The sequence below is a fragment of the Pteropus medius genome, unplaced genomic scaffold, assembly GCF_902729225.1.
Source record: "Pteropus medius unplaced genomic scaffold, Ma_sr-lr_union100, whole genome shotgun sequence".
Taxonomy (NCBI): Eukaryota; Metazoa; Chordata; class Mammalia; order Chiroptera; family Pteropodidae; genus Pteropus; species Pteropus medius.
Genome location: NW_024355205.1, coordinates 1,557,083 through 1,582,491, shown reverse-complemented (window position 1 = coordinate 1,582,491; position 25,409 = coordinate 1,557,083). Strand labels below are relative to the sequence as shown.

The 25,409-nt window shown below is 36.6% G+C and overlaps 1 protein-coding gene and 1 pseudogene across 3 annotated transcripts; both read right to left on the bottom strand.

Annotated features, from left to right (window-relative positions):
* Window positions 1-1,726: 1,726 nt before the first annotated feature.
* On the bottom strand, window positions 1,727-23,705 carry MCUR1 (mitochondrial calcium uniporter regulator 1). Of its 3 annotated transcripts, none has more exons than XM_039857362.1 (9): window positions 22,966-23,705; window positions 16,815-16,934; window positions 13,886-13,989; window positions 13,273-13,374; window positions 12,341-12,382; window positions 11,218-11,289; window positions 7,349-7,402; window positions 5,638-5,752; window positions 1,727-4,978 (listed from the first exon to the last, which is right to left on the bottom strand). In XM_039857362.1, exons 1-9 carry the CDS (start codon window positions 23,696-23,698, stop codon window positions 4,923-4,925), a joined length of 1,398 nt encoding a protein of 465 aa, XP_039713296.1. In that variant the 5' UTR covers window positions 23,699-23,705; the 3' UTR covers window positions 1,727-4,922. The 3 variants fall into 3 exon arrangements, with proteins under 3 accessions (XP_039713296.1, XP_039713298.1, XP_039713297.1); XM_039857363.1 differs by having other exon boundaries at window positions 4,902-4,978; window positions 13,895-13,989; XM_039857364.1 differs by lacking the exon at window positions 7,349-7,402.
* On the bottom strand, window positions 11,805-11,923 carry LOC120599160 (uncharacterized; annotated as a pseudogene).
* Window positions 23,706-25,409: the final 1,704 nt, after the last annotated feature.

Sequence of the window (25,409 nt, the reverse complement as noted above, 5' to 3'; positions counted from 1 at the left end):
TGTTTCTCTTCTCCTGGGAGAATGGGTGTTGTTGGATCTAGAGGAGGAAAGTTTAAAAAAACATCTGAAGACAGTAACTTAAGTGACACACTAAGCTGAAACTGAGTGCAGCTTCCTGGGCTTAATATTAAGCTGACTTGAAAGTTCAAAAATAATAAAATAAAAACGGATTAAACCAAAAAGGACCTTGTAAGATGCCCACATACTTCAGCTTCTTATTCCTTAGAGCAGGGGTCTTCAATCCCCGGGCTACATACTGGTATCATTACTGGTATCAGTCCATGGCCTGTTAGGAACTGGGCTGCACAGCAGGAGGTGAGCGATGGGCAAGAGAGTGAAGCTTCATCTGTATTTGCAGCCGCTCCCCAGTGCTAGCATCACTGCCTCAGCTCCACCTCAGATTGTCAGGCATTAGATTCTCATAGGAGAGCACAGGTCCCTAGAGCCAAAAAGGTTGGGGACTGCTGACTTAGAGTGTTGGCTTAAAAATAGTTATCTGAATATTTATGATATATACTAGAAGATCAAGCTAATTGCTTTCTATTTACGGATATCGATGCTCAGACCCTTGTGGGTGACAGTGGACAATAAGATCCGTCCCCAGGGTCCTACAGTCTGTGATCCTCGAGTGGAATCTGCGGAATTAAGGTAGAGACATGACTGGCCAAACAACGAATGGCAAAGCTGTGCTGTGGAACGCCAGAGGTAGATTACTGAAAGTTTCTAGAAATGTTCTTATTTCTAAAGAAATCAAAGTCCCAAAGCAGAGAAAAGGTTTTTAATGTGTTCACACACCACATAGGTTGAGAGCAGGATCAAGGTGAGACGACGTGCACTGATGCCTGACATTGAAAGCATCCATGGCACACCATTTTAAACACAAAAAGCTGAGTTGGCAAATCAGTTAGGGCCTTTTAGAAACTGATGGCTCACTTGCAAATCTAGTTAGCTTATTGGCCTCTGATTTTGGTAGATTTCTGCTTGAAGAGAGTGAAATGTACATAAATTTAATTTCTGGGCTTTTATTTATCCACTTTCTCAAGATGTTCCTTTGCTTTGCTGAGCAGATGTTTATCGCACCAAAGATCAGCCTGTGCAGGCTAACTCCAGAAGAGCTCATTTGCTCACAGGTCCTCAGGGAAGAATCATGCAACGATGTACAGAACAACAGCATCCCTCTCGGGATCTTTCTACTGGCTGCTATCTTAGCTATTTGCTTCAGATACTTCCTTCCAGGCTTTTCCGAAGTGGAACTCTCCAATCGCTAAGTTGTAGGGCATGTGCTGGGTGTTTCCAGCCCTCCACACGTGAAGTTAGTCTGGGAGAGGAGTTCTGATGATGTTTTAGTTTAGTTCTTTCTGAACTTTGAGCATGTCAGCCAAGAAAAGCAGATTTCTTTCTTTTTGTTTAAGCTAACTTGATTTGTGTTTCTATCACTTGCAACCTAAGTCCTTAGCTATTTCTAAAAACTTGTGTATAAACCTCATTTCCCCTCAAACAAGTAAAGTATATCACATGAGCATGCTAATTATTTTGAAAAACAAATTTATTTTGAAAATCAAAAAATTACTTTCAATTTTATCTTCTAAGTAAATTCAAATTTTTAGATACTAGATTGTTATAATACACCAGTGTTATATACAATTGGAGGGAATAACAGTTGAAATACAGTGTAGGCAGAAGTTGTTTTAGTTTTCACACTCAATTTAAACAAACAGAAAGTGTATTAGTCACAAAGAATATTTTATTTTAGATAACAAAAATGTTATACCTACTCTCTATATAGTATAGTGTAACTGAATATTTGTATAAGTAATGAATTAAGAAACAATCTAGGTTATAATTGGAAGAATATAATTATAAATATGTAGAAAGACATTTTCCAAATAAAATTCCAATAAAAGGCTAAACATTCTCAAACATTTTATATACATAAAGAATAAATTATTTATGGTTAACATATTTTTGCTTTAGTGTCAGAAAAATCACAACAAATTTGATAAACATATATTAAAGCCAAAGTTTACTAGACATGAGTTTTATAGTGCCATCTATATATTTGTTCAGAAATAATGCCAAAATTCTTAGAACACAGCATATTAGGGTGGGGGAAGAGAAATGCTTGCTAATGTTGACACAGTTAATTAACAGGCAGAGAGGCTGGCAAGGAGGAGACCAACACATGATCATGTCACCAAGTGGGGCTACGGAAGGAAAAGCACAAGCTGAACCCGACAACCCAGGCAGGGTCACGTTCACTGTGGCTCAGGATTTTGGTTTTCAGTGTTCAGAGACCAATTCCAGCAAGATGTCTGGTTTGAGTCAAGTCTTTCTTCTTGAACTTGTGACTGCTCGAGGTACTTGGCATACTTAAGGGAAAAAATGAATACACTCAGATTTAATTTTGTTAGATATTAAGCTAGGAAACCAGCCGAGTAATAATAAGACCAGCAAAGAAACCAAAATTTGTGTTTCCTATAAAGAACTGTATACACAAACAGGTTTTGCTTATTAACGGAGCAGGAAAGAAGTAAAGGGCAGGGGAGGGAAGAGAAGAAAGAATGCAGAGGAACCCTAAAGAATGGAGCGATTAGTGCATGAAAAGGAAATATAAAGTTTCTGTCCATTTGATGTTCCATTTTAGGCATTTGTACCTAAGGTAGTTTCCCAGAGGGGAATGTCTTCAGGACCTAGCTATGGTTCATTTTCCCATGTGCTACACATAGGTTTCCTGGGAAGTTTTTCCAGGCATCTTCCCCCTTCTGAGTGCTAATGCCTAATTTCCTAAAGTGACTTGAATCCTTCTAGCCACGCTAGCTGAAGAAGTTATATTGTATTCAGTCACAGTACACTGATGCCGTTCACAGACCTCTGAGCCAGCAATGGATAGGGGACACTTGTGTTTTTGGCTCATATGCTTTTTGAATAGAATACATTTGACTAAATAAAGGGAACAGGTCCCGAACCCTCCTGACCTCTATATATGCACACAATCCACTCCATCAGGAGAGTTCATTGTTCCCAAGGCAGAGGAGGGTAAAAAGGCTGTTCTGTGCTGCAAACACCTCTACAGCAAATTCAATGGCCCAAATTAAGTGACGGACTGATGCAGCCCACGATCACCAGTAGGAATGTCATTTCAAATACTTTTGGCAGATGAAAGAATGTCACCCCACTGAATGTTAAAAATATCTTATTGGGATGTAAGGTCACTTGATTGTTTTTGCCTGTACATCGGTGTCTGCTTTGAGACATAATTTACAGTACTTTCTCCTCTTGGGGATTCTTTATTTTGGAGGAGTGCCTGCTCTCTGGCCCCTTTCTCCAAACTCGTACTAACCAAAGCTATATCTACATTAAGTAGTTGCAAGTGTAGTCTGAACGGGTCTGAATGTCATTTACTTAAGCCTTTAAAATGTAAGGCAATTGCTAAATATGCATTGTTTTCTGGGGATCTTTCTCTGAAAGGGGAAGAATGTATCAATAAAATATTTGATGAGGCAGTTAATTTTGGATCCAACTGAAAAAGATTAAATTATTATTCTGTTTGAAACTGATACCAGTAATGCAAAAGTACTTAATTTTAATACTTATTTGGAGTTCAGAATCTGTGTTACATCAATATTTTTAAAAAAGGTAATGACTTATACTTTCCAAAGTTTAAAAATGACATCCAAAGGACAAAAGGTAACTTTTTTGGCAGTGTGGTTGGAACAGTAGCATCAGGTCTTGTGCCAGTTTGATCGGTGGTTTCACACTGTACCAGGTTATATATACATGCATGCATGTGGAGAAAGATAGAAAGGGTCATCGTTTCTAAAATGCTTATTTTCTCCCATGTGCCATCCAAATAAGATGAGAATGTGCTTCCTCAAAACAACCCCAGTTGTATCTAGGAATTAATTTGTTTTAAATATATAGAGGTAAGGTAGGCATGAGAATGTTTTTAATGACCAAAGGAATCAACCTAAATTCACATACTTGGCATGACAGTTCTCTAATTTTGAAAGTCTATGATCTGAGACTGTAATAGGCAAAGGCATATTCATTAAAAGCTTTTCTAAAAAGTACATGTACTATCTAAATATCTAGATACTGCTACAGAAGGAAAAAAGACTGCCTCCCTTGTAGAAAAAGAAGACCAGAAAGAAGTAGACCCTGTCCCACAGATATCCATGCTTAGAATTAGCAAGTCTTCTAGAAAGGCAGTGCCACAAGTGGAGTATTATTATGGCTCTCAAACTGTGAGGGAGGAAGAGAAATCTAGAGGTACAAGAGTCCTCATTACAATTACACTTCATTAAGCAACAAGATTTTCTAGCTGGAAGGCACATGAAAAATAACCATGACAGTAACTTACTAAGACGATGGAAATTTTTTAAAAAGTCTCCTTTTGACATAAAGTACAGCTATGTCATTAACATATCAACCAACTAGAGCTGAAACAACACTCTAACACAGTGACTGGCTGGCTGACGTTAGGCACTGGGTCAGCAGGTAAGGAGGATTTGGTGCTCTAGGTTTAGTTTCAATGATTCTTCAGCACTTAGTAAAACCAATGTTCCTTTTAAATGGAGACCCCAAATTCTCCATGTGACAAAATATTTAAAATTGTAGAGAGTTATACAAATATTTACTGTTGGAATGTGCCACAGTTAGACCAAGTTTACTGATCCAGCTGAGTGGTCTTCCATGCTTTGTCCACTCCCACTCAGTATTATAAAGTCAACTAAACAGAAAAAATAAAAGAGCAATTATGAAATTTCTGACTTCTGTCTTGGTTACATGTCCATAATTTGCATAAAATAAATAATAAGCATTAAAAAATCAGGGTTAAAATTTAAAACAAGGGGAAAAAAAAAGCACAACATTTTTGTATTCTTTAGGCAGAACAATAGAGAGCTCTTTAAATAGAAACTTTATTATATCCACAGGCGATAAAATCCCAGAGCTACTGTTAGACACGTAAATACAGACCCTGTAAGAAAAAAAAAAAGTGAGCATAGTATTAGTTATATTAACAGTTACTTGAAGGAACTACTTTTTATTAAGATAGACTTATCTGCCTATCTGCCAAAAGGAAACAAAACAAGAAACTTTGCTTGCTCACCGATGTGCCACATTCCATGAAACGTGCCCATTAAAATAAACCCCACGCTTGAAATCATCATCTTCAAAGTACAAATGTATCCAATATTTAAGAAGACTTTTCAATAAAGTTTAGAATCACAAAAATTCTGTGGTCACAAAGTATATGTACTGTATAAGGGACCTGCTCTTTAATTTTATGAGCAAAATTTTACTTCTAAATACTATTGTAACTTTAAAATATTGATCAACCCAAAATGTTAAATTTGAGTTAAAATAATGGCTAAGTAATTTTTTTGTACATGTATCTTTATTCCTCTTTTGGATCAAAAATTACCAAAGCAAAATTACTCCTTATTTACTACTAAGAAAGAAAAACATGCCAATTGTAGTATGACATTCCATCTACTGGAAGTTATGTCTTCCAATTTCAGAGATATTAAAATATGAAAAAATGTTAGAATCAATGAAATGCAATATTTGTCACTGACTTATTTTATAAATTTTATTTTTAGCTTGTTTTAATTACTTAGATACAAAATAGCTTACCTGCTAAATATTTAATATTATCAAGCTTGTGCGACTCGAGCATAGTTTTGAGACCAGCAACCTCAGTGTCTATCTTCCTGTCTGTCTGGGTGACCGCCCGATCTTGCTGGGCATGCTTTCAAAACAAAGAGATTCACAGCATTAAACCACGTGGGATATACCATCCCCTCTGCTCTGTCAGTCCTGAGAGCAACTTCCCAACAGGGTGCAGTCGAGGGGAAGTGGGGTAGGATTAAGGAGACATGGGCTCTGATTTTAGTTCTACTATTCTCATGCTATGTTGTATTGATTAGGGCCTTTAAGATAGCTAGGCCTGTTTCCTTCTGTTTGAGAAAAGGGGAAAAAAATACTATTAGCCTTGCCTTCACATACACTGTTCAGAGAATCAAATGTGAAAAGCTATGTAAAAAAAGCTTTTGTACATTATAGATTGATTGCTCCACAAGGTTAACATTATGAAGCCACTCTGTTCTCAATGGCAATGAATATGTTGCATCCTTCTAAATTCCTCTTAATGAAAGGCATACAAAAATTGCTTTAATAAATTAATGGAATTTTGGATAATCTAAAAGCAATAGTGCTTGCTTTGACACTATTTCTATTCACACTTTTAAAAGTTGTCTTCTTTTATAATTCAAACACGAGTGTTTTATTATTATGAGGCTTGGCCATACCAAAGGCCTATTTGTGTTCTTTCCCAAATAAAATACAGTTTAACCCCCAAAGGTGGTGAGTTTGGCTGTTATAAAGTGGTTATCATATTTCATTAAGGCAAAAAAACACTGAAAATGCTTCACTATAAATTCTAGGGCAAATAAGTAGTTCTTTATGGCTAATGATTCAGGTAATTAATAAGGAAATAGGTGCCTGGATGAGAAGAAAAGTATTTCAGAGGAATATTCCTCTGAAAAGTATTTCAGAGGAATATTTCAGAGGAATATTCAGGGTTCTCTCATGGAAGTCTCTTACAGGTTTCAGAGGTCCCAGGTAATAGAAGTAATGCATGCCATAAAAGCTAAAAATACAAAAAATTAAAAAAAATTCTATGACTCTACTTCTGGATATATACTGAAAATTGTTGAAAACAGGGACTCCAACAGATATTTGAACACTCATGTTCATAGTAGCATTCTTCACAACAGCCACAAGGTGGAAGCAACCCAAGTATCCATAGACAGGATAATCAAAATGTGGTACAGCCATACAATGGAATTATTATTTAGCCTTAAAAAAGGAAGGAAATTCTGACACATGCTACAACATGGATGAACCCTGAGGACAATATGCTAAGTGAAATAAGCCAGTTACAACAAGGCAAATGCTGTATGAGTCCACTTATATGAGATACCTAGAGTACTAGTGAAATGCAGAGACAGAAAGCAGAATGGTGGTTGGCAGGGGCTGTGGGGAGAAGGAAATGGGGAGTCAGTGTTTAACGAGGGGAGTTTCAGTTCTGAAAGACGAAAAGAGTTCTGAGAACAGACAGCGGTGATGGTTGCGTAATAATGTGAATATACTTAATGTCACTGTATACTCGAAAATGGTTAAAATGGTAATTTTTATGTGTATTTTTACTGCATTTTAAAAAAAACCTATGACATTAAACCTGCATATATTTTCCTATGACACATCATTACAAACAACAATAATCATGCATGGGATGAAGCGGAGATGAATAAAATGACCAAGAAAAGCCAGACTCATTTCTTACCAATGCCACCATTTCTGTCCTCATTTCCAGCAGCTTCCTTTCGTTTAAAGAATACTGAAACAAACATGTCACATAGGTCAGATGCTGATTTATTCCTTTCTCTGTCTCCTCCTTCTCTAGTGCCTTAACATATTCTAGCCTCGCTATTTCCAAGAATATGTAACACTAGAAATCACCTCCAGGTTAAAGTAGCCTACTTGACCCTCTCCTTTAGATGTGTTTCTTGAGGTTTCTTATTTATATTCATTTATCGCTCCAGTATCTGGATTCCTTTTTGTCATCCTTCACCTCTCTGCTATGTTTTTCTCTTTTCATCTCTTCACTGTGATGTCTCTAGGTCCCTCTCACTAATATAATAGCATTCTCTGGGACCAATTTAGACGGATGCTGAGTCATACGCTAGTTGGCTTTGAGAGAGTTGAAAAAAGTAGGGAATAATTCAATTTAGGAGCTATCCCAGCATAACTATAGACAAAACTGGTCACTATTTGAGGCTTAGACAAAAGATAGGAAGGATATTATATGTGACACAGATGTTGCTTTGTGATTATAAAACACAATGTGAATATAAAGATACAAGACATACGCTAAGCTATCATATTTTGGTTTTCATTAAAAACAAACAAACCCACGTGGGTACTGTCACAGCCCAGTGTTACTGAAGGAACTGACAAATTCTACCCAAAAGTAAAACGATATCTTGCCTTTGGCTGTGAATGTCTGTGCAAAGATTTAGTGTAATTTTGCTGACATTGAGACCAAAATCAGATATACCTCCTTAGTTGTGGGCATTAGGATTTAATTGAACAAATGCAAATCTATACTTTAAGTGAAGAATGAAAAATTCTTCACTGTATATTGTTATAGGGGAAAATAATTAACGCTTTTGAAGTATCTACAAACTTTCTATTTATAAAAATTTCCCAAGTCTACCAGGTGGATAGAGTATAAAAACAACATTACTTGAAAATTTAAAAAAAAAAAAAGAAGAAGAAGAAGAAAAAACCCCCAAACTTCAAACTAAAGACTAGTCACTAGAACTAAAGAATACTCATTTCCAGATTTAAATGTCAGGGTATCAGATAAGGAGAGCTATGCATCATATCACCACCAGAGGGCAGGGTAGAACTGGATTTTCTGCACTCCTTTAAACTCTGGCCTTCAGTAAGTTACTATTAACTTAGCTACAAGAGAAAGAAAGTGTAAGTCTTGACATTATCACGATTTTAAAAATAAGTTCAGTGTGGCTCCATCTTTATGAAAAGAAGTTTATAGGCCATATTACTTTTGAAACTGGCTGTAAATGTCACTCCACTTAATGTAATTGACACTATAATTTTATTAAGGGAATGAGGGGGTCAAATAATTCATCTTCATCAATGCATATTAAATACATGCTAGCTTCATAATAATATACTACTTTCCTGCACCTTGGAGTAATCTAAGTTTAGCATTACCAAGAACAACTCAGATAGGTTAGTAAATCACAAATTCATTGGCTTTAATCCATCCTCACATTTGTATTTCCCAGTATCCTCAGTATATTTCTTCCCAGGTTGGTTAATTACAGGCATCTTCCTAAATTAAGTGAATTCAGAATTTTTGCTAATTATACAACCCATAAGGACAAAGGTAATCAAGAGTTCTCCTCTTCTATATACGAGTCATATGCTGGTGATCACTAAATATTTTAGTGATACTAAGTGATTTAATCTTCATGATTGAAAAGTGTTTTAATACTAGAAAGATAGATAGCATGGGCATAATCAATTATTTAGTATAATGAAGCTCAACTTCTATCTTGAAATCCATAGGCAGTTCCAAAATATAGTTGAGTACTTGTTTGAGTTTCAATATTAACTTCATTTGTTGTTGTAGCACATTTTGGTTAAAAGCAAATTGTGAAAGACAATGAGGCATTCAAACAGACCCATATCAAGACACATCATAACTAAAATGCCAAAGGTCAAAGACAAAGAGAATCTTATAAGCAGCAAGAGAAAGGCAGCTAGTTACTTACAAGGGTACCCTCATTAGAATGTCTGCTGATTTTTCAATGGAAACTCTGCAGGCCAGAAGGGACTGGCAAGAAATATTCAAAGTTATGTAAAACAAGAATCTACAACCACGAATACTCTACCCAGCAAGGCTTTCAATTAAAATGGAAGGTGAGACAAAGAGCTTCCCAGACAGGGAAAAGCTTAAGAAATTCATCACCAACAAATCAGTATTACAAGAAATGTTAAAGGGACTTCTGTTAAAAAAAAAAAAAAAAAAAAGGGTAAAAATGAGAAGACAATGAACAATTATGAGTATTCAGTTTCTGCATGTGTATCCAATTCTGTGTTAGTGAAAAATGTATTATATGCCCTATTTCTCATTATGCTAAGAATGAAAAAGGTATCTACCTAATGTTATCAAATTCAAATAAAGCCAGAACAAGTAGATGGGTTAAAAATAACTAGAGGCTACCCAACACATATCTTTATTAAAACATACAACTTATTGTACCCCCCTGTTCATAGCAGCATTTATAATAGCCAATATGTGGAAGCAACCTAAGTGTCCATTGATGGATGAATGAACAAGGAAACATGAGTGTGTGTATATATATATATATATAGTAATATTATCCTGCCATAAAAAAAAAAAAAAAATCCTGCTGCTTGAACAACATGGATGAACCTTGAGGGCATTATGCTAAGTGAAATAAATCAAAGAGATAAATACAGTATGGGCTAACTTACATGTGGAATCTAAAAGAACAAACAAAAAAAGAAACTCAAGCTCACAGATACTGTGAAGATGGTTGCCAGAAACAAAGGGTGGGTAAAATGAGTCTTGAAGAGGGTTGAAAGGCACAAACCTCCAGTTAAAAAATAATTAAGTCATGGGGATGTAATATACAGCATGGCAACTATAGTTAACAATATCGTATGGTATATTAGAAAGTTGCTAAGAGAGTAAATCTTAAAAGTTCTTGTCATAAGGAAAAAAATTTATAACTATGATGGATGTTAACTGGACATATTGTGATGATCATTTTGCAATATATACAAACATCAAATCACGTTATACACTTGAAACTAATACATGTCAATTACATCTCAATTAAAAAAAAGAAGTGTTACTGTGAAAGCTCTGAGGGATAAAATTTGTATTTATATGTATTTTCTTTGGTAAAGCAAGCAAGGGCAGCAGAGCTGTATTTCCAGTTTTCTTAGGTCCTGTGCATGATCCCACAAGTCATTGTGGAGATATGTATCTCCTTCAGTTTAATCATTTACAACCTACATTTGTGGTATCTTTTTGGTAACAAACTTACAGCACTACTTTTCGTGATTAAAAATTTCACGTTAACATAACTTAAAGAATCCTTTAGAACATGGATTTCAAAACAATGCCATATAGTCATTAAGATTTCTCCATTTAAAAAAAGGCAATATGGAAATAATTTTTTCATCTTGAATTTTGGTATAGAATCTAATACTATTTAAAATTAATAATTTAATATTATTTAAGTCAGATAATCAACTCAACTTGTATAAAATCAGGACCTGTGGAAGTTTAAGTCAGTATTAAATAGATCAAGACTGAGTATAATTTCTTTATCAATATCTGACACATAATTTAGTATCTCTGAAACAAAGAAAAAAATTCAACTTGATTTGACCAAGATTTTAATTTTAATGTTACTTTTGAAAGCAACAAACTTGTCCTAATTTAAAATATAATTAAAATAAAGAAAAAACTGTCTAACAATGATATACAGGTAAATATTTTACAGTACTTATGAACTGTATAGAAACTTAGACCAAGCATTCCATCTTGCAAAGAAATTACTCATACTCTATTTTTAATAAACATACCAATTCTTTTACTCTGCTCTTTTCTAGATTGAAGTCTAATTTGGTATCTGTTCGGACTTTCATCACTTCATCCTAGTAGGAGGGCAAATGACAAAAAAAAAAGAAAGAAATCCAAAGTAAGAAATCCAAACGCTCTAAGGATGTGAAGTCTGGGAAAGCTGTACCCTCCAGTGCTTCTACCCTGAAGGGCTAGCTCAGAGCAGGGCAGAGTAGGACAGGGGCTCACAGAGAAATGGAGATGGGGACTAGTGACGTCAGAGGACTCTGGCCAAGCCACATCTGGAGTCAGGCTTGTCTTGAGACTTCCCAGTTATATATACAAACAATCCTTTTTATGCTTAAATTAGCCCAGAGTGAGTTATTGTTGCTTTTAACCTCAAGATTCCCAAGATAATCTCCTAGTGGAATTTATAATTAGAACTATTCCTTGGACAACTTTGGAAAGCAGAGATGGACTCAAAGAAGTAAAATATTACATTTTTATTTAAATAAAGCCTTATTTTTTTTTTAGGTGAGGCAACCCTTGGTTTACCTCATAGACTGCAAGGACCTTGTCAGCTTACAATCCCTTTTTTAAAAAATGTTTACGCCTACAGCACCTGGTCTTCCTAGGTGGTCTCCCATCCAAGTACTAATCAGGCCCGACTCTGCTTAGCTTCCGAGATGAGACAGGATAGGGCTTGTTCAGGGTAGCATGACCATAGCCTATGGCCTTCTTTATGACACATTAAAATCTTTTCTTAATATCAATGTCTTTTCTACTTAAAAAAAATTAACTGGCACAGTAAGCATTTTAATTCATTTAAGGATCACATGTAATCCTCTACAGTCACTTCTAAGAGAATCTAAGGGTTCCAAATGTTCTACTTTAGAACATTTTTCATTTAAAAATGACTTAATTCCCCCTAGAATACAATTTTCTTAATCAATTTGGTTACAAAAATCAGTAACTTATTTACTGGCTATGTTCTTAGCTAAATCTTCCAGTGTGTACTTTTGAGATGTATTACACGAATATTTAACATAGAATTAAGTTTTTAAGAACATATAAAGTATTTCTGACATATTTTTACTAAGGTTACATAACTGTAAACAAGCAAGCAAACAGGAATGAGGATCTTACCATTACTTGTTGTTTTAACCGATGTAGTTCAAGCTTTACTTTCTAAAAAACATTAAAAAGAAACAAGTCAAGGATATGTTTAGAAGGTTAGAAGAAAAATATAAAATTTGGTAATACGCAAATACTAGAACATATATTTATACACAAATTCTTCAAGTTGTCCTTCATGCAACACGAAGGTGGCTACATTCAGAATGTAACATTAAATAGTCTCAGTAGCAGAAGTGATTGTTTTGCCAAGATCGTTTAATTTTTTTTTTAACTTGTTTGCCTTCAGAGGCCTTGCTTTCTTTAACACCTCTTTTAATTTTTCTTTTAACTAACAGCTGACTTCAAGGACAACTCTGAGAGTTTCAAACTTTATCTTTTTCTAGCAAAAGAAGGAATCTTTGGTAGAAAGTTTCTTTCAAGACTAACAGGTAATAAATGAACTTCCTTTATGGGACTTCAATAGGACTGAAAACAAAAGGAAGATGCAAAGACAGCACTTAAATGATCCCATATGCCACACTTTACGAAACTAAGGAATATTTTATAGCACATTTATTTATAATAACCAAAAACTGGAAACAATTCTAATATACATTACAGTAGAATAATGTGGGATATTGATATAATTCTATAATGAAAAAGAATGGTCTATTGCTGCAAGACACACTGTATGATGCCATCAGCTGAAGTTCTAGAATAGGCAAAACTAGTCAATGGTGATATAAGCCAAGAGAGTGGTCCCCTCTGTGGGAGGAGTAACTAAAAGTGGGCATAAGCAGGACTTCTGGGGTACTGCTAATGTTTTACTTCTTGATCTGACCAGTAGTGCACACTTTGTGAAAATTCATTGAGATGTACACTTACTTGTGCACTTCTCTGTACATATATTATATCTCAATGTCTGAATATAAAACATTTTATGAGCGGCTGCTTAGTTTTACCTCATTTTGTGCTCTGAGGGCTGAAAATTCACTCTTCTCCAAAATAATCATATCTTTTTTCACACTGGCAATCTGAGACATTATTTGCTGAAGAGTGATCTCCTAGGAAAAGAAAAAACAAAACATATAACCCAATCTAGTCTAGAAAGTCTACCTCCTATGGTCTCTTCCTGGCATCATCCTATGGAGAAACTAAAAGAATGTGGACACAGGAAAAGAGGTTCGGCAAGGCCATCCTCTTTGCCAAAATCAGAAAGGAAAAGAAGAAAAACTCAAGTCCAGCATCATCATCAAGTGAATCATAGTTAAAAAAGTGGCAGTCTAAGGACTCAAAACACACTGCTATAATTCTGGCCACATCTCCATTTATTAAAGTGTGATAGAAGGGAATAGTCAGTTTTCAAGCACAGTGAGTTTTGAGGCATAATGATTCCATGAGAGTTCACTAAATAGCTCTGAATAAATATTTTTTATGCCACTGTAATCATCTGCCTTTCAACTATGGTTAAAATTACTATATGCCTTTCAATAAAATATTATCCAGAAACATATATTACAAATAATACCCTCCCTTTAGACTTTAAATTTGCTACAGCGCCCTGACAAAGCCAACCTGTTGCACCTTCGTGACCATGTCTTTGTAGATGATATCCATGTTGGCCTCTGTGATCTTGACCAGTGCAGATACAATGATTTCTGCTTGTTGAGTAGTAAACCCTAAGTAAACACACAAAGAAAATCATACTCAGGAGACTCTAGTTATCCAAAAAAAAAAAATTCTCCATAGTATGGGAGAAAATGCAAACTTACACATTCAGAAGCAGGAAGAAAGCCTAGTGTGGTAGGAGAGTGAGGAGACTACAGTCACAGGCTATTATCTGTCTGTCACTCTGGACAAGTATGACAAATCTGAGTCTGCTTCCTCATGTAAAGTGAGGAGATGGGCTAATGTCCTTCTAATGTCTTTCCTAGCTGCCAAAAATCATGCTCTCAGTGGTCTAATAACATAGGGGATGCCTGCAATGAAAGGTCAAGTGAAAAAAAAAAAAAGACTTAAAATTATAATTTGTTGCTTTTATAATTTAACAAAGATTCTATGTAATTTTTGTTTTCTTCTGTATTGTCTAAATTTTCTACAATAGATGTGACTTCCTTAATTTAAAAATATATATATTAGCAAAAACAATTTACGTAAGTAGGAAAGCTCAATTGTTTTATATCTAGCACAAATAAGACAAATCGTTAACTATTGAATTACATAAAGATTCAACTCAACAATATTACTGTTTTTAATAACTTAGATAGCAACTTCTAGTTCACATTGGGTATTGTAATAAAACACTTAAAACCAAGTCCCTGAAAAGTAATTCCTTCTATTAAATACATCCATCTATAAGAACTTCAGAAGAATCTACTGATTCTTGTAATTAATGGCATATTTATTTGAATAAAGTTATGACTGATACAATCTGAATGAGATTAAGCATGGGACTAAAATTAAAAAAACAACCCACAGATTTAAAGGAGACATAAAGACCTCCAAAGACTTACTCTCTTCACTTCATTCAAAATCCTTTAATTTTCAATGTGTGGGTCATGCATATCTAGAAAAATCACCCAAAAGGTTACCCACCAAAATGTTTAGATGTGGGTATTGGGATTCTGAATAGTTTTTCTTATTTCTTTTCTGTCTTCCTAATTTTTTGAAAATAAACATGTCTTTCACAATTTTTAAAACTTTAAGAGTTTGTAGTGAAACATGATGAGGTCTGGCAATTATGAAGAAAGGAAAAACAGAGAGTGGAAGAGAATGTATGCTGATAATAACCTCCAAAGCCTTATAATTTATAACCACCTGTGGGAGGTGACAGGGATAAGAAAAAACAGAAGTTAAGCCTGAAAACCTACTGGGTTACCAGATACGAATTAATTTTTTGCAGGAATGAGAGGACAAGACACAATCAGTGTTAGTGAGATTACAGACAGAGGAAGTTTTGTTAATCAGGAGACATTAACTCTGGAGAAAAAAAGGATAAAGGATGGAGTATTCCTCGAAGGGTCCTTCCTGGACTTATCCTAACCCATACAACTAAGATGTCTATCATTCATCTTGGTGCCTTCTCACCCTACACTTACTTCAGTGAGGCCCTCAAATCACTGGTCTTGAAACATGCAAATATTCATGGGTCAAGGGTTGAAATCAAGAAAAGCAGGAAGCACATTTTAAACATATACAAGTTTTATTTGTCAAAATAAAAAAATAAATACATAAAATTTTAAAGTGGGGGAGGGGAAATGAACTCCACCTCTCATTGGGAGGAAGCTTTGGTGGCCATTTTGAGTCTTCTGCAGTTACCTTGCCACAGTCACATTTAACAAATATAATGATGCTCCCTTGATATCATCAACACCTAGTATATGTTAAAATGCCCCCATTATCTCCAATATCTTTTTACTTTTGGTTACTTTGAATACAAACACAAAAGGTCCAACAAAAAAAAAAAAAAAAAAAAAAAAAAAGAAAGCAGGAAGACTTCTGCTTATGAAGATAATTTTAGATGTCCCCCTCTTCTCACTTTCGCTTTTCTCTTTGACCAACAAAAGTTTTGAGAAGAAAAGTTATAAAAATTATTATAGAGCATTTGAGTTTTTCCAAAGTACATTCAAGTATTATCTCATTTAATACTCAAAAGGCTCTTTAGAATTATTTTGCCCAGCTACCAGTGAGGAAATGGAAACTGAGTATAAAAGGTCTCTCTAGGCTCTGCAGCTGGATCCTGGCATAGCTTGAACCCAGAACTCCTAACTCCCCCACATAAGCACAGAATTCACTCTATCACCTTGACTTGGTGATGTGAAGTACATTTACAGAGGGTGGCTCTTCAGATATGAATATGCACAACTGGATAAATACTATACAATGAAGTAAAAAATGGATATGCTTATTTCAAAGGCATAATCTGTGATATTCAAGAATCTGATTTGGGGAACATATGTGTTACCGTATAGAGAATTATAATCAGTTTATCTGTCCAGATTAGACTAAATATGAGAATGTTATCTATATACTAAGTGTACTTTCAATAAATGTCAGAGCAATCTTATATATTAATTAACTCAACAGCAATAAGGGAAAATGTTAGTCTGAATATTTTTTTAAAAGAACATGATAAATTGATATTATCGGTAATTGCTGCTCAGTCATTTAATTTCATAAAAATTTTAAAAGCACATAAGATGCATAGTAATAAAACCATCATTTTTGTGCTTCAGACAGTTGGCACAGAAACCACTCCTGAGTTTTGCTGACTTGTATCTAAATTTTTATCTATAACATATTTCCAGAGTGATGTTGTTATAAGAGTACACTTTACTCGGGCAAAATATATGAGAAAAATCTCAATTGTACTATGAAGCAAAAATGTCCTTCAACAAATGAGGACTTAAGTCAAAGAGAAATATGAGAAGTTAGATGAAATTGTGAGAAGTCATAAGTTATAGTGTTTTTCTATGGCACTGAGTGACCATTGAGAGAGGATTACCATTTTCTTCGAGTAAACACACTAAGGCATGGGTATCAAAGTAGAGCTTTCTACTTGCAGAAGAGGTGAAATCTTGGCATTTGCGCCCCAGCTGCAGGTATCCAGCAGAGAGGCTTAGCTCTAAAAGAGAAAGAATAGTAGGGTTTAAAATAGGATCTAATCGTAAACAAAAGCGACTCAGCAACATGAAGTAATCAGGCATACCTGGAAACTTAATTATTTTTTTTCCATGACAGCTTTATTGAGCTACAATTCGCATCTCATAGAACTCACCAATTTCAAGTATGTAATTTGTTTTTATTATAGAGTTGTGTAAGCACCTCTGCAATGAACTTTAGAACACTGCCAACAGCCCCAAAAGAAACCCTGTACCTTTAGCTATTATGCCCAATCTCCCTATTCCCCCACTCTCAGGTAGCAACCACTGATCAATCTGTCTCTATGGATTTGCCTACTCTGGATACTTCATATGAACAGAATTGTATGGCACATGTATTCTGTAACTGGTTTCTTTCACCTAGTGTGGTGTTTACATATACCTTGTAGTATGTATCAGTCAGTACCTTATTTCTTTTTACTGCCAAATACTATTCCACTGTATAAATATATCAATATTTTTTTACCTATTCATCGGTTGAAGAACACCTCTGTTTCTACTTTTTGGCTATTATGAATAATGCTACTATGAACATTTGTGTATAAATTTTTGCATAGACATGTTTTCAGTTTTCTTGGGTACAGATTTAGGAGTGGAACTGCTGTACCATATAGTAACTTCATGTTTAACCTTATGAGGTTATGTCAGACTGCTTTCCAAAGTGGCTGTACCATTTTACATTCCCAAGAGCAGGGCATGAACATTCCAAAATCTCCACATCTTCAACACTTGTTATCATCTTTTTTATTATAATCGTCTTAGTAGGTGTAAAGTTGTATCTCATCGTTGTTTTGATTTGCATTTCTCTGATGGCTAATGATTTTGAACATCTTTCCATGTGCTTATTGGACATTTGTTTATCTTTGGAGAAAAAAGTATTCAGACCCTTTGCCTATTTAAAAAAAATTGGATTATCTTTTTGTTGCTGAGTTGTAAGAGTTCTTTATATATTTTAGATATGAGTTCCTTACCATATATATGATTTTAAATATTCTCTCCCATTCTGAGTTGCCTTTTACTTTTTCATACTGTCTTTTGAAGCACAGAAGTTTTTAATTTTAATGAACCCCAATTTATTTTTTTTCTTTTGTTCCTTGTGCTTTTGGTCCCATAGCTAAGAAACCATTGGCTAACTCAGAGTACGCAAAGATTTACACCTATGTTTTCTTTTAATAATTTTAGTTTTAACTCTTACATTTAGGTTGTCGATCCATTTGAGTTAATTTTTGTATATGGTGTGAGATGGAGGTTCAACTTCATTCTTTTAGATGATGTAGATGTCTAGTTGTCCCAGCACTAGTTTCTCCCTTAAATTGTCTTATGACTGTTGTCAAAATCGACTGACTATAAATGTAAGGGTTTATTTCTGGGTGCTCCATTCTATTCCATTGATCTATATGTTCTGTCCTAATGCCAGTGTCACATTTTCTTGATTACTTCGTTGTAAGTTTTGACATCAGGAAATGAGTCCTAATTTTGTTCTTTTTCAAAATTGTTTTTGTCTCTTCTGAGTTGCTTGCATTTCCACATGAATTTTAGGATCGCTTTATAAATTTCAGCAATCTGGATGCCTTTTCATTTTCTTGTCTAACTGCTATGGCTAGGACTTCTAGTATAATGTTGAATGGAATGATGAGAGCAGATATCCTTGCTCTTGACTTGAGAGGGAAAGTATTCTGTTTCTTGCCATTAAGCATGATGTTGGCAGTGAGTTATTCACAGATGCCCTTTATCAGGTGAAGCAGTTCCCTTCTATTCCTAATTTGTCAAGTGTTTTTTTTTTAATAATTAAAGGACACTGAATTTTGTCAAATACCTTTAGTCTTTTGAGATGATCACATGGTTTCTCTCCTTTATTTTGTTAATACGGTACATTACATAAATTGATACTCAGATGTTAAATGAGCCTGGTGTTCTGGGACAAAATCCCATCTGGTCATGGTGTATAATATACTCCTTTTTATATACTATAAGATTTGTTTTGCTAGTATTTTGTTGAGGATTTTTGTGTCCTTATTCATAAGAGAGATTGATCTGTAGTTTTCTTTCCTTGTGATGTCTTTGCAAAAAAGATATGTTCTAAAAATTTGTATATAACCATTTTTATGAATTTCTGTGCACTTAAGCACAGATGCCACCCATTTTAGAAACTGATTTCAAGTGCTCCTTTGAAGGAGGTGACATAGTAATGGTTTCCTGGCTTTGTATTTTATGAACTACAAAAATAGTTTTAAAAAAATACAGAACGATTGCAGTGCCAATTTGTAATTTTGTTAAGAAAGGACATTTCAACATAACAGTTCTTTACTATTACAACCATACTATAAAGACATTTTGACAACAAAGGAAAAAAAAAGAGAGGAACAATATAAAATAAGAAAATTTCATTTAAATGCAATTAACATAGCTGTATGAAAATCTTGCTACATATTTGTCCTTACTTTTCAATGATGGCGGGTGTTGTAGAAGAGATAACAGTCATCTACTAACTCAAAGTTCAAAGGTTTTCTCAGTAGGTCTCCTAAATAACCAGAAAGATACTTCAGCTAATTAACTCCTATTCTCAATCCTTTACCCCTAAACACTTGAAAAGAAACTGCAAGTAAGCAAAAATGTGACATGGACAGGATGTCACAGATCAGATTCTTCTCTGTTAGTTTACAGCACTGGTTCCCAACTTACTGGTACTTTGAAAGAGTAGGGTTGCTGTGATCACAGTTAGTATCAAGATAATTGCAAGAGATCCAATAATCATTCTGTACCACACACTGTAGACAGGCAAAATCTAAAATGCAACTACTATTATATTCTATTCACATTTCATCGGTGTGTGTTTAATAGTTAAAAGAGGGCTCTTAGATTCAAAGAACCACTAGCCTATACTTTGAGGTCCTTGGCAAGGCATACAAAGCCTGTTTTAATTTAGACCACACTTATCCTTTCAGCTTTCTTTCTAGCCACCTAAGCTATTCCATTTCCTGAACTTTCATGCCACGGTACCTTAAGCTTGGCTTGCCCCACTTTTTCAACTGGTAAATTGAAAACATCCTTTTTACCCCTCTCCATTTAATTTGAGAATTTACTAAGCACCCTTTATGTTCTGGTTATGCTTATAAAATTTATAGTTCTCTCTGTTAACTCTACCCAGGTCAGAGAGTGGCCTTTATTGCTCTCTTATGTGTTCTCGGTACATGTAGCCCTGTACAAATAGCTCTATAGCACTTATATTATTTCCATATCTGCATCATCTATTAGTCTAAGATCCTCAAGAGCATCCAGTCTTAGTTCTTTTTTCCTTTTTGTATTGTTAGCATCTAGCAGAGGGTTGGCATGCTGCAAACTGAAATAAATATATATATATATATATATAAATATATATATAAATATATATATATTTCTTGATCTTTGAGAGGCCCCCACTGAGCCCAGCCACTAATGACCTGGGGGCAGAGTCATGATGTCCAGGCACGGCAGCTGAGTGTCCACCACGTGTGAGGACAGGGCCAGGGAGTTAACAATGGCAAAAATAATAAGAGTATCACCAATTATTGGGAGCCAGATACTGTGCTAAGGGAGACATATCTTATTTCATGCTCGCAAAAATCACAGGAACAAGTGATGCTCTTTACCTATGGTCTTCCTTTTTCACTTAAATGAGTATTCCTTTCTCTCTAGTCCTGGGACAAAAATTGTCTTCCATTTGAAGAGACCCTGAATGTCTGCCTGACACAAAACAAACCTAGCTTTAGAAACAGTGGTGGGTGAGTGAATGAATGCACTTCTCAAGGGGTTCTCTACTGGCCACCCTGCCCATCTTAGAACTGTGCTGGACTGTGCTATGGGTTAGGGAGCTTGAAAACATTTGAATCTAGAACTGGCTTGTGAAGAGTGACGGGATTATTCTAGTTCCAAATTCCTTGTTTTTAATAACAAAATAATCATGCATGTGATTTAAAACATCTTCTTCATACACACACAAAACAAAGTATCATGACTACTTTCTAAGCAAGAATTAATTCCAATTTAGATACTGCAGGTTTTTTTTTTTTTCATTTCCAAAAATGACTGAAATTTATTTCAATTGCAAGCTTATTTCAAAAGAATATTGCTAACTGAAAAGAAGAGAAAAGGGCTGGTCACTTCCCACTTGGCTCTTCAACTCCTGAAGGTGAATGACAGCTTGCCTTCTGTCAGCAGGCCAATGGCTGAGGACAAAGCAATACTCTGACATTTAGAACACCTGACTCACTTTTCCTCCTTTATTGTAACAACAAAATGAGGCCCAAGAATTATGAATTCCCACTAAAAACCAAGAAGCTAGTAAACTGAGCTATGTTAAAGTATAATGTGTAATTCTCCTTTGGGGGGCCCTCAGCAAACCAAAAGGATATTAAAACCACATACATAACAAAAGAAGCTCAAAGTTAGACTTGAACAGAGGGAACCAAGTACAAATTTCCTTTTCATAACACTCTTAAGCCTAAGTAGCCCTACTGAGAACCTTGAGTGTCAAACAAAGTAGTAGGCTGAAGACAAAGGAACAAAACTCTCCTTTGCTGATGATTAATGAACATACATGCTTCCTTAGCTGTCCTGGCTGTGGTTCTCATATTTATGAATCCATCCACACTCTGCGAAAAATGACATCATTTGAGACTAATCCAACACTACCACCTTGCTGATACAATGTCGGAAAACTAAAGAGAAAGAACACTCTTCCCCTTGCCCCATAATTCCCGGGTGTGAGAGGAAAATAAATTACAGTTTCTACTATCTTGTCCAAAAAAAAAAAAGAGCACCAAAAGGAAAAATACAGAAATAAAGTTCAAAGCCATCTCTAACCCATAACTACTGCGGGGTACTGACAGAGCTCACTCACTATTCATTTCCTATCCTCTGTATGAAAATCTTCCTTCACTTTGTTGCTCTACCAATCTGTTTTTCCCCCAGCCAAAGGTATTCTTAAACTTTAGATGCAGCCAACATTCACCAGTTGTTTCTGTTGGAGGGGCGGGGGCGCGGAATCTACCAGAGTGGTTACTGATGGCTACTGATAGAAAAGTATAGACTACCTAAAGTAATATTTTTTGCCAAGTTTGCTAATTAATAAACATTACCCCAAGTGACTTTTTAAAATGAACAATCTGTGATCTAGTCAACTGAGTCTGTTTAGACTTCCTTAACCTTGTGCAGGTCAGTGACTCCCCTTCAAGTCTTCAGTCAAATATCACCTTCTCAATGAAATGATGATGCTAAATTAATAACTGGAGGCCCACCTCACTTTCTAACCCTTACCATCTCTATTTTTTCCAACGGTATATTTATCAGATTATGCATATATATTATGTATGCATATGTAACTTGTATATGTACACGTAAATTATATCTCCATTTAAATATATATGTATATCATCTCCTCTGCTAGAATTAAGCTCCAAGAAGGAATATATTTTGAATGATAGATCTCAAGTATTTAGGAAAGTGCGAGGCACTGAATAGGCGCTAGTGCTTAATTAATGAATTAACAAATCCATTAGAGTTTAAAATTAAATTGTAAAATAATCTCTGCATCTCCCACAGCTCAGCTTCTCAAACTTGCAAGTCTCCTGCACACCACTCACCCGAGTCACGACAAGCTGAGTACAGGACAAAACAGCATCCTGTCCGCGAGCGCCCACGCGGTAGCTTTGCACATGGGCGTGCATCAGCTTGCTGCCACGGAACTCACGGCCCTCTCCGCATCCCGTTCCAATTTTGCGCCAAAACCCTTGCGCCCGGGATTCTGAGTAATTCAGATCTTTTTACCTAGAGAAACCCAGGCTACCGCGGACCAGAAGGGCGCGGCCTGACAGACCTTCGTCCCCACGCCCCAGCAGCCTGGTGACCTCAGGTCTCCTAGCCTTCCCCCAGGGAAGATCAGAGCCAAAGCCCTTCCCCGCCCCACCGCCGCAGCCCTGCGAGGCGAGCCCCTCTCCTCCGCCAGCCCAGCCCTACCTCTCCTCGAGTAAGCGAGGGCGGCCACCCGCCCATGGCACAGGTGGAGGGCGCCTGTGGCACGAGCGACGCCCGGGGCGAGGCCCGGCTGGCACCTCCGCGCGCCGCCGCGGGGGACCGAGGCCTCCCGGCGCGAGCGCTCCCAGTCTCCGAGAGGCCGACGCGGGGCTGCGGCGGCCAGGCGCGGGGAGGGCACGAGCACCAGGAGGAGCACCGCGGAGGCGCGTGACGCGCTGCTGAGGGCTTCGGGAGCGCGGGGGCTCAGCACCCCCAGACCTCCGGGGAGCGCGGTCCGGCAGCGGCGCGCCAGGACACCGCAGCCACTCAGGCTTCTGCAGGAGCTGGCGAGTAAGAGCAGAAGCCGGCGGCGGTCCGTCGGGCGCTTCGGCCTCCCACTGGGGACGAAGCCACAGTTCATCCCGGAGGCTGTCACCGGCCCAGGCGCGCGCTCATGGCGCTCGCCCCCGGCGCCCGTCACGCGCGGCCCCGGCCGGAATCCGAAGGCAGGAGCTAGGGTGCGCGGCCGCCCCGAGCCCGCCCTTTCCTGCCCGGCGGGCGGGGCCCTGGGCGCGAGAAGGCGCGGGGCGGGGCTGGTCTCAGGCTCCGCGAGAGAGTTGAGTCCCGCCTCGCGCGAGCCCGCGCCCTGCTCAGTAGGCAAAGGCGCTATCGGCAGGGAGTTGCGGGCTCGCCCGGAGTTGTAATGAGCCCTTGCTGCCGCAATTTGCATATTCATTACACTGGTGTTATTATGGTCACCGCCGGCGGCTTCTGCTCTTACTCGCCAGCTCCTGGCGCCTTTAAGATCTCGGTGTAAAGACTCTGCTCCACCAGGCTGCCCTACATTTTACCTGCATCCCGGTTCAGTCCCCAGTATGTGTGCTCCGGTGGGTACATGTATGACACTCCAGTGCATTTGAAGAAATTATTAGCAGGGCCGAGGGAACGGCGCGTACGTAGTCAATATATTTAAAGGCTGAACTTTCAAAGTTTTTTTTCTTCCGCGGATTAGTGCACCATAGAAATGAGAAAGTCTCAATCTAGAAATTTAAAACGTGGGTCATGAAATGTTAAATGAGACCTATTAGTACAATAAAAGGATATCTGAAACTAGTGTTCGGTTCAGTGAACGTTTTGTGTACCTATTGCACCTGTCTCAATTACCAGTCCATTGTGTGAATTCGATAGATGGTCCTTGAATGAATGAATGAATGAATGAATGAAATGCACAAGGTACCAGGCTAGTAGATAAAGAAAAATGAAATTGTTCTTGTCTTCCAGGAGTTTCTTATACACCCATGCATGTACACATACAAGATGAAAGAAGAATGTGTTGTGAGCCATGAGAGCTACAAAGTGCTGATAAGATAGAAGATAGTTGTGGAAGAGATGTAAGTGGCTATCGAAATTAAATTTTTAAGAATTAAAAATAAGGTGCAAGTAGAAATTTTCATAAGAGGTTAGTATAAATTATACATTTATAGAACTGGTAGGGAAAGTAATTCAGCAATATATATCAACGGTCTTTTATGTTCATAAATTTTGCACAAGTCACCCGACTCTGCAAATTTAACCTAAGGGAATAATCTGAAATATTAAAAATCTATTAGGTCGGAATATATGAACTTGCCACTTTTATAGGTCAGAAATATAAGATTGGTAATTTCATATGGTTCAACCTAATATGTGCACAAGGATATTTGTTGTATTATAATTTATGATTGTGAAAAAGTGGAAAAGACTAATGTCCAACATTAGAGGAATGGTTAAATAAACTATGGCACAAATTTAATTTAATGATGGCCCTTCGTAATTTTTTTAAAATTGAGGTATAATTTGCATATAATAAAATCCGCAGATCTTACTTCAACTTGATGACTTTTAACAATTGTATACATGCATGTAAACACCACCCAAAAGAGAACATTTTCATTAGTCCACAAAAGTTCCTTTGTACTCCTTTCCAGTATTTTAGATAATCCACACTCTCCCAAGAACCAACCATTTTCTGATTTCAATCACCACAGATTAGTTTTGTCTGTTCTTCAACTTCATGTAAATGGTTTCATACAATAAGGATTGCCTTGGGTTTGACTTCCTCCTGCCTTGTGTCTGTCTTCATTATAATATTGTGAGATTCATCCATATTGTATAATGAATTAGTTCCTTTTTAAAAAATCTAGGATTAGTTCTTTTTTACTGTTGAGTAGTATTCCACAATTTAGTCATCCATTCTATTATTGATGACATTTCGTTTGTTTCTCATTTTTGATTATCATGAATAAAGATGTTATGAACATTTTTGTATAAGTCTTTGTATAGACGTGTTATTTATCCCTTGTAGTATTGTAAATAATAATAATAAAAATTTTAGTGTTATAGCTAATCAAACAGCCAAAGAACTTTTATTACCTTTTCTTAATTCAAAGATATTTTTAACACTGTAT

Excerpts from the sequence above, each read along its gene's own strand:
- MCUR1 (XM_039857362.1), bottom strand. The coding sequence starts at position 23,698 with ATGAATATGCAAATTGCGGCAGCAAGGGCTCATTACAACTCCGGGCGA. Across the intron at positions 12,383-13,272 it reads CCCTCAGAGCACAAAATGAG|AAAGTAAAGCTTGAACTACA; the intron begins GTAAAACTAAGC and ends AATGTTTTTTAG. Across the intron at positions 11,290-12,340 it reads GGTTAAAACAACAAGTAATG|GATGAAGTGATGAAAGTCCG; the intron begins GTAAGATCCTCA and ends CCCTCCTACTAG.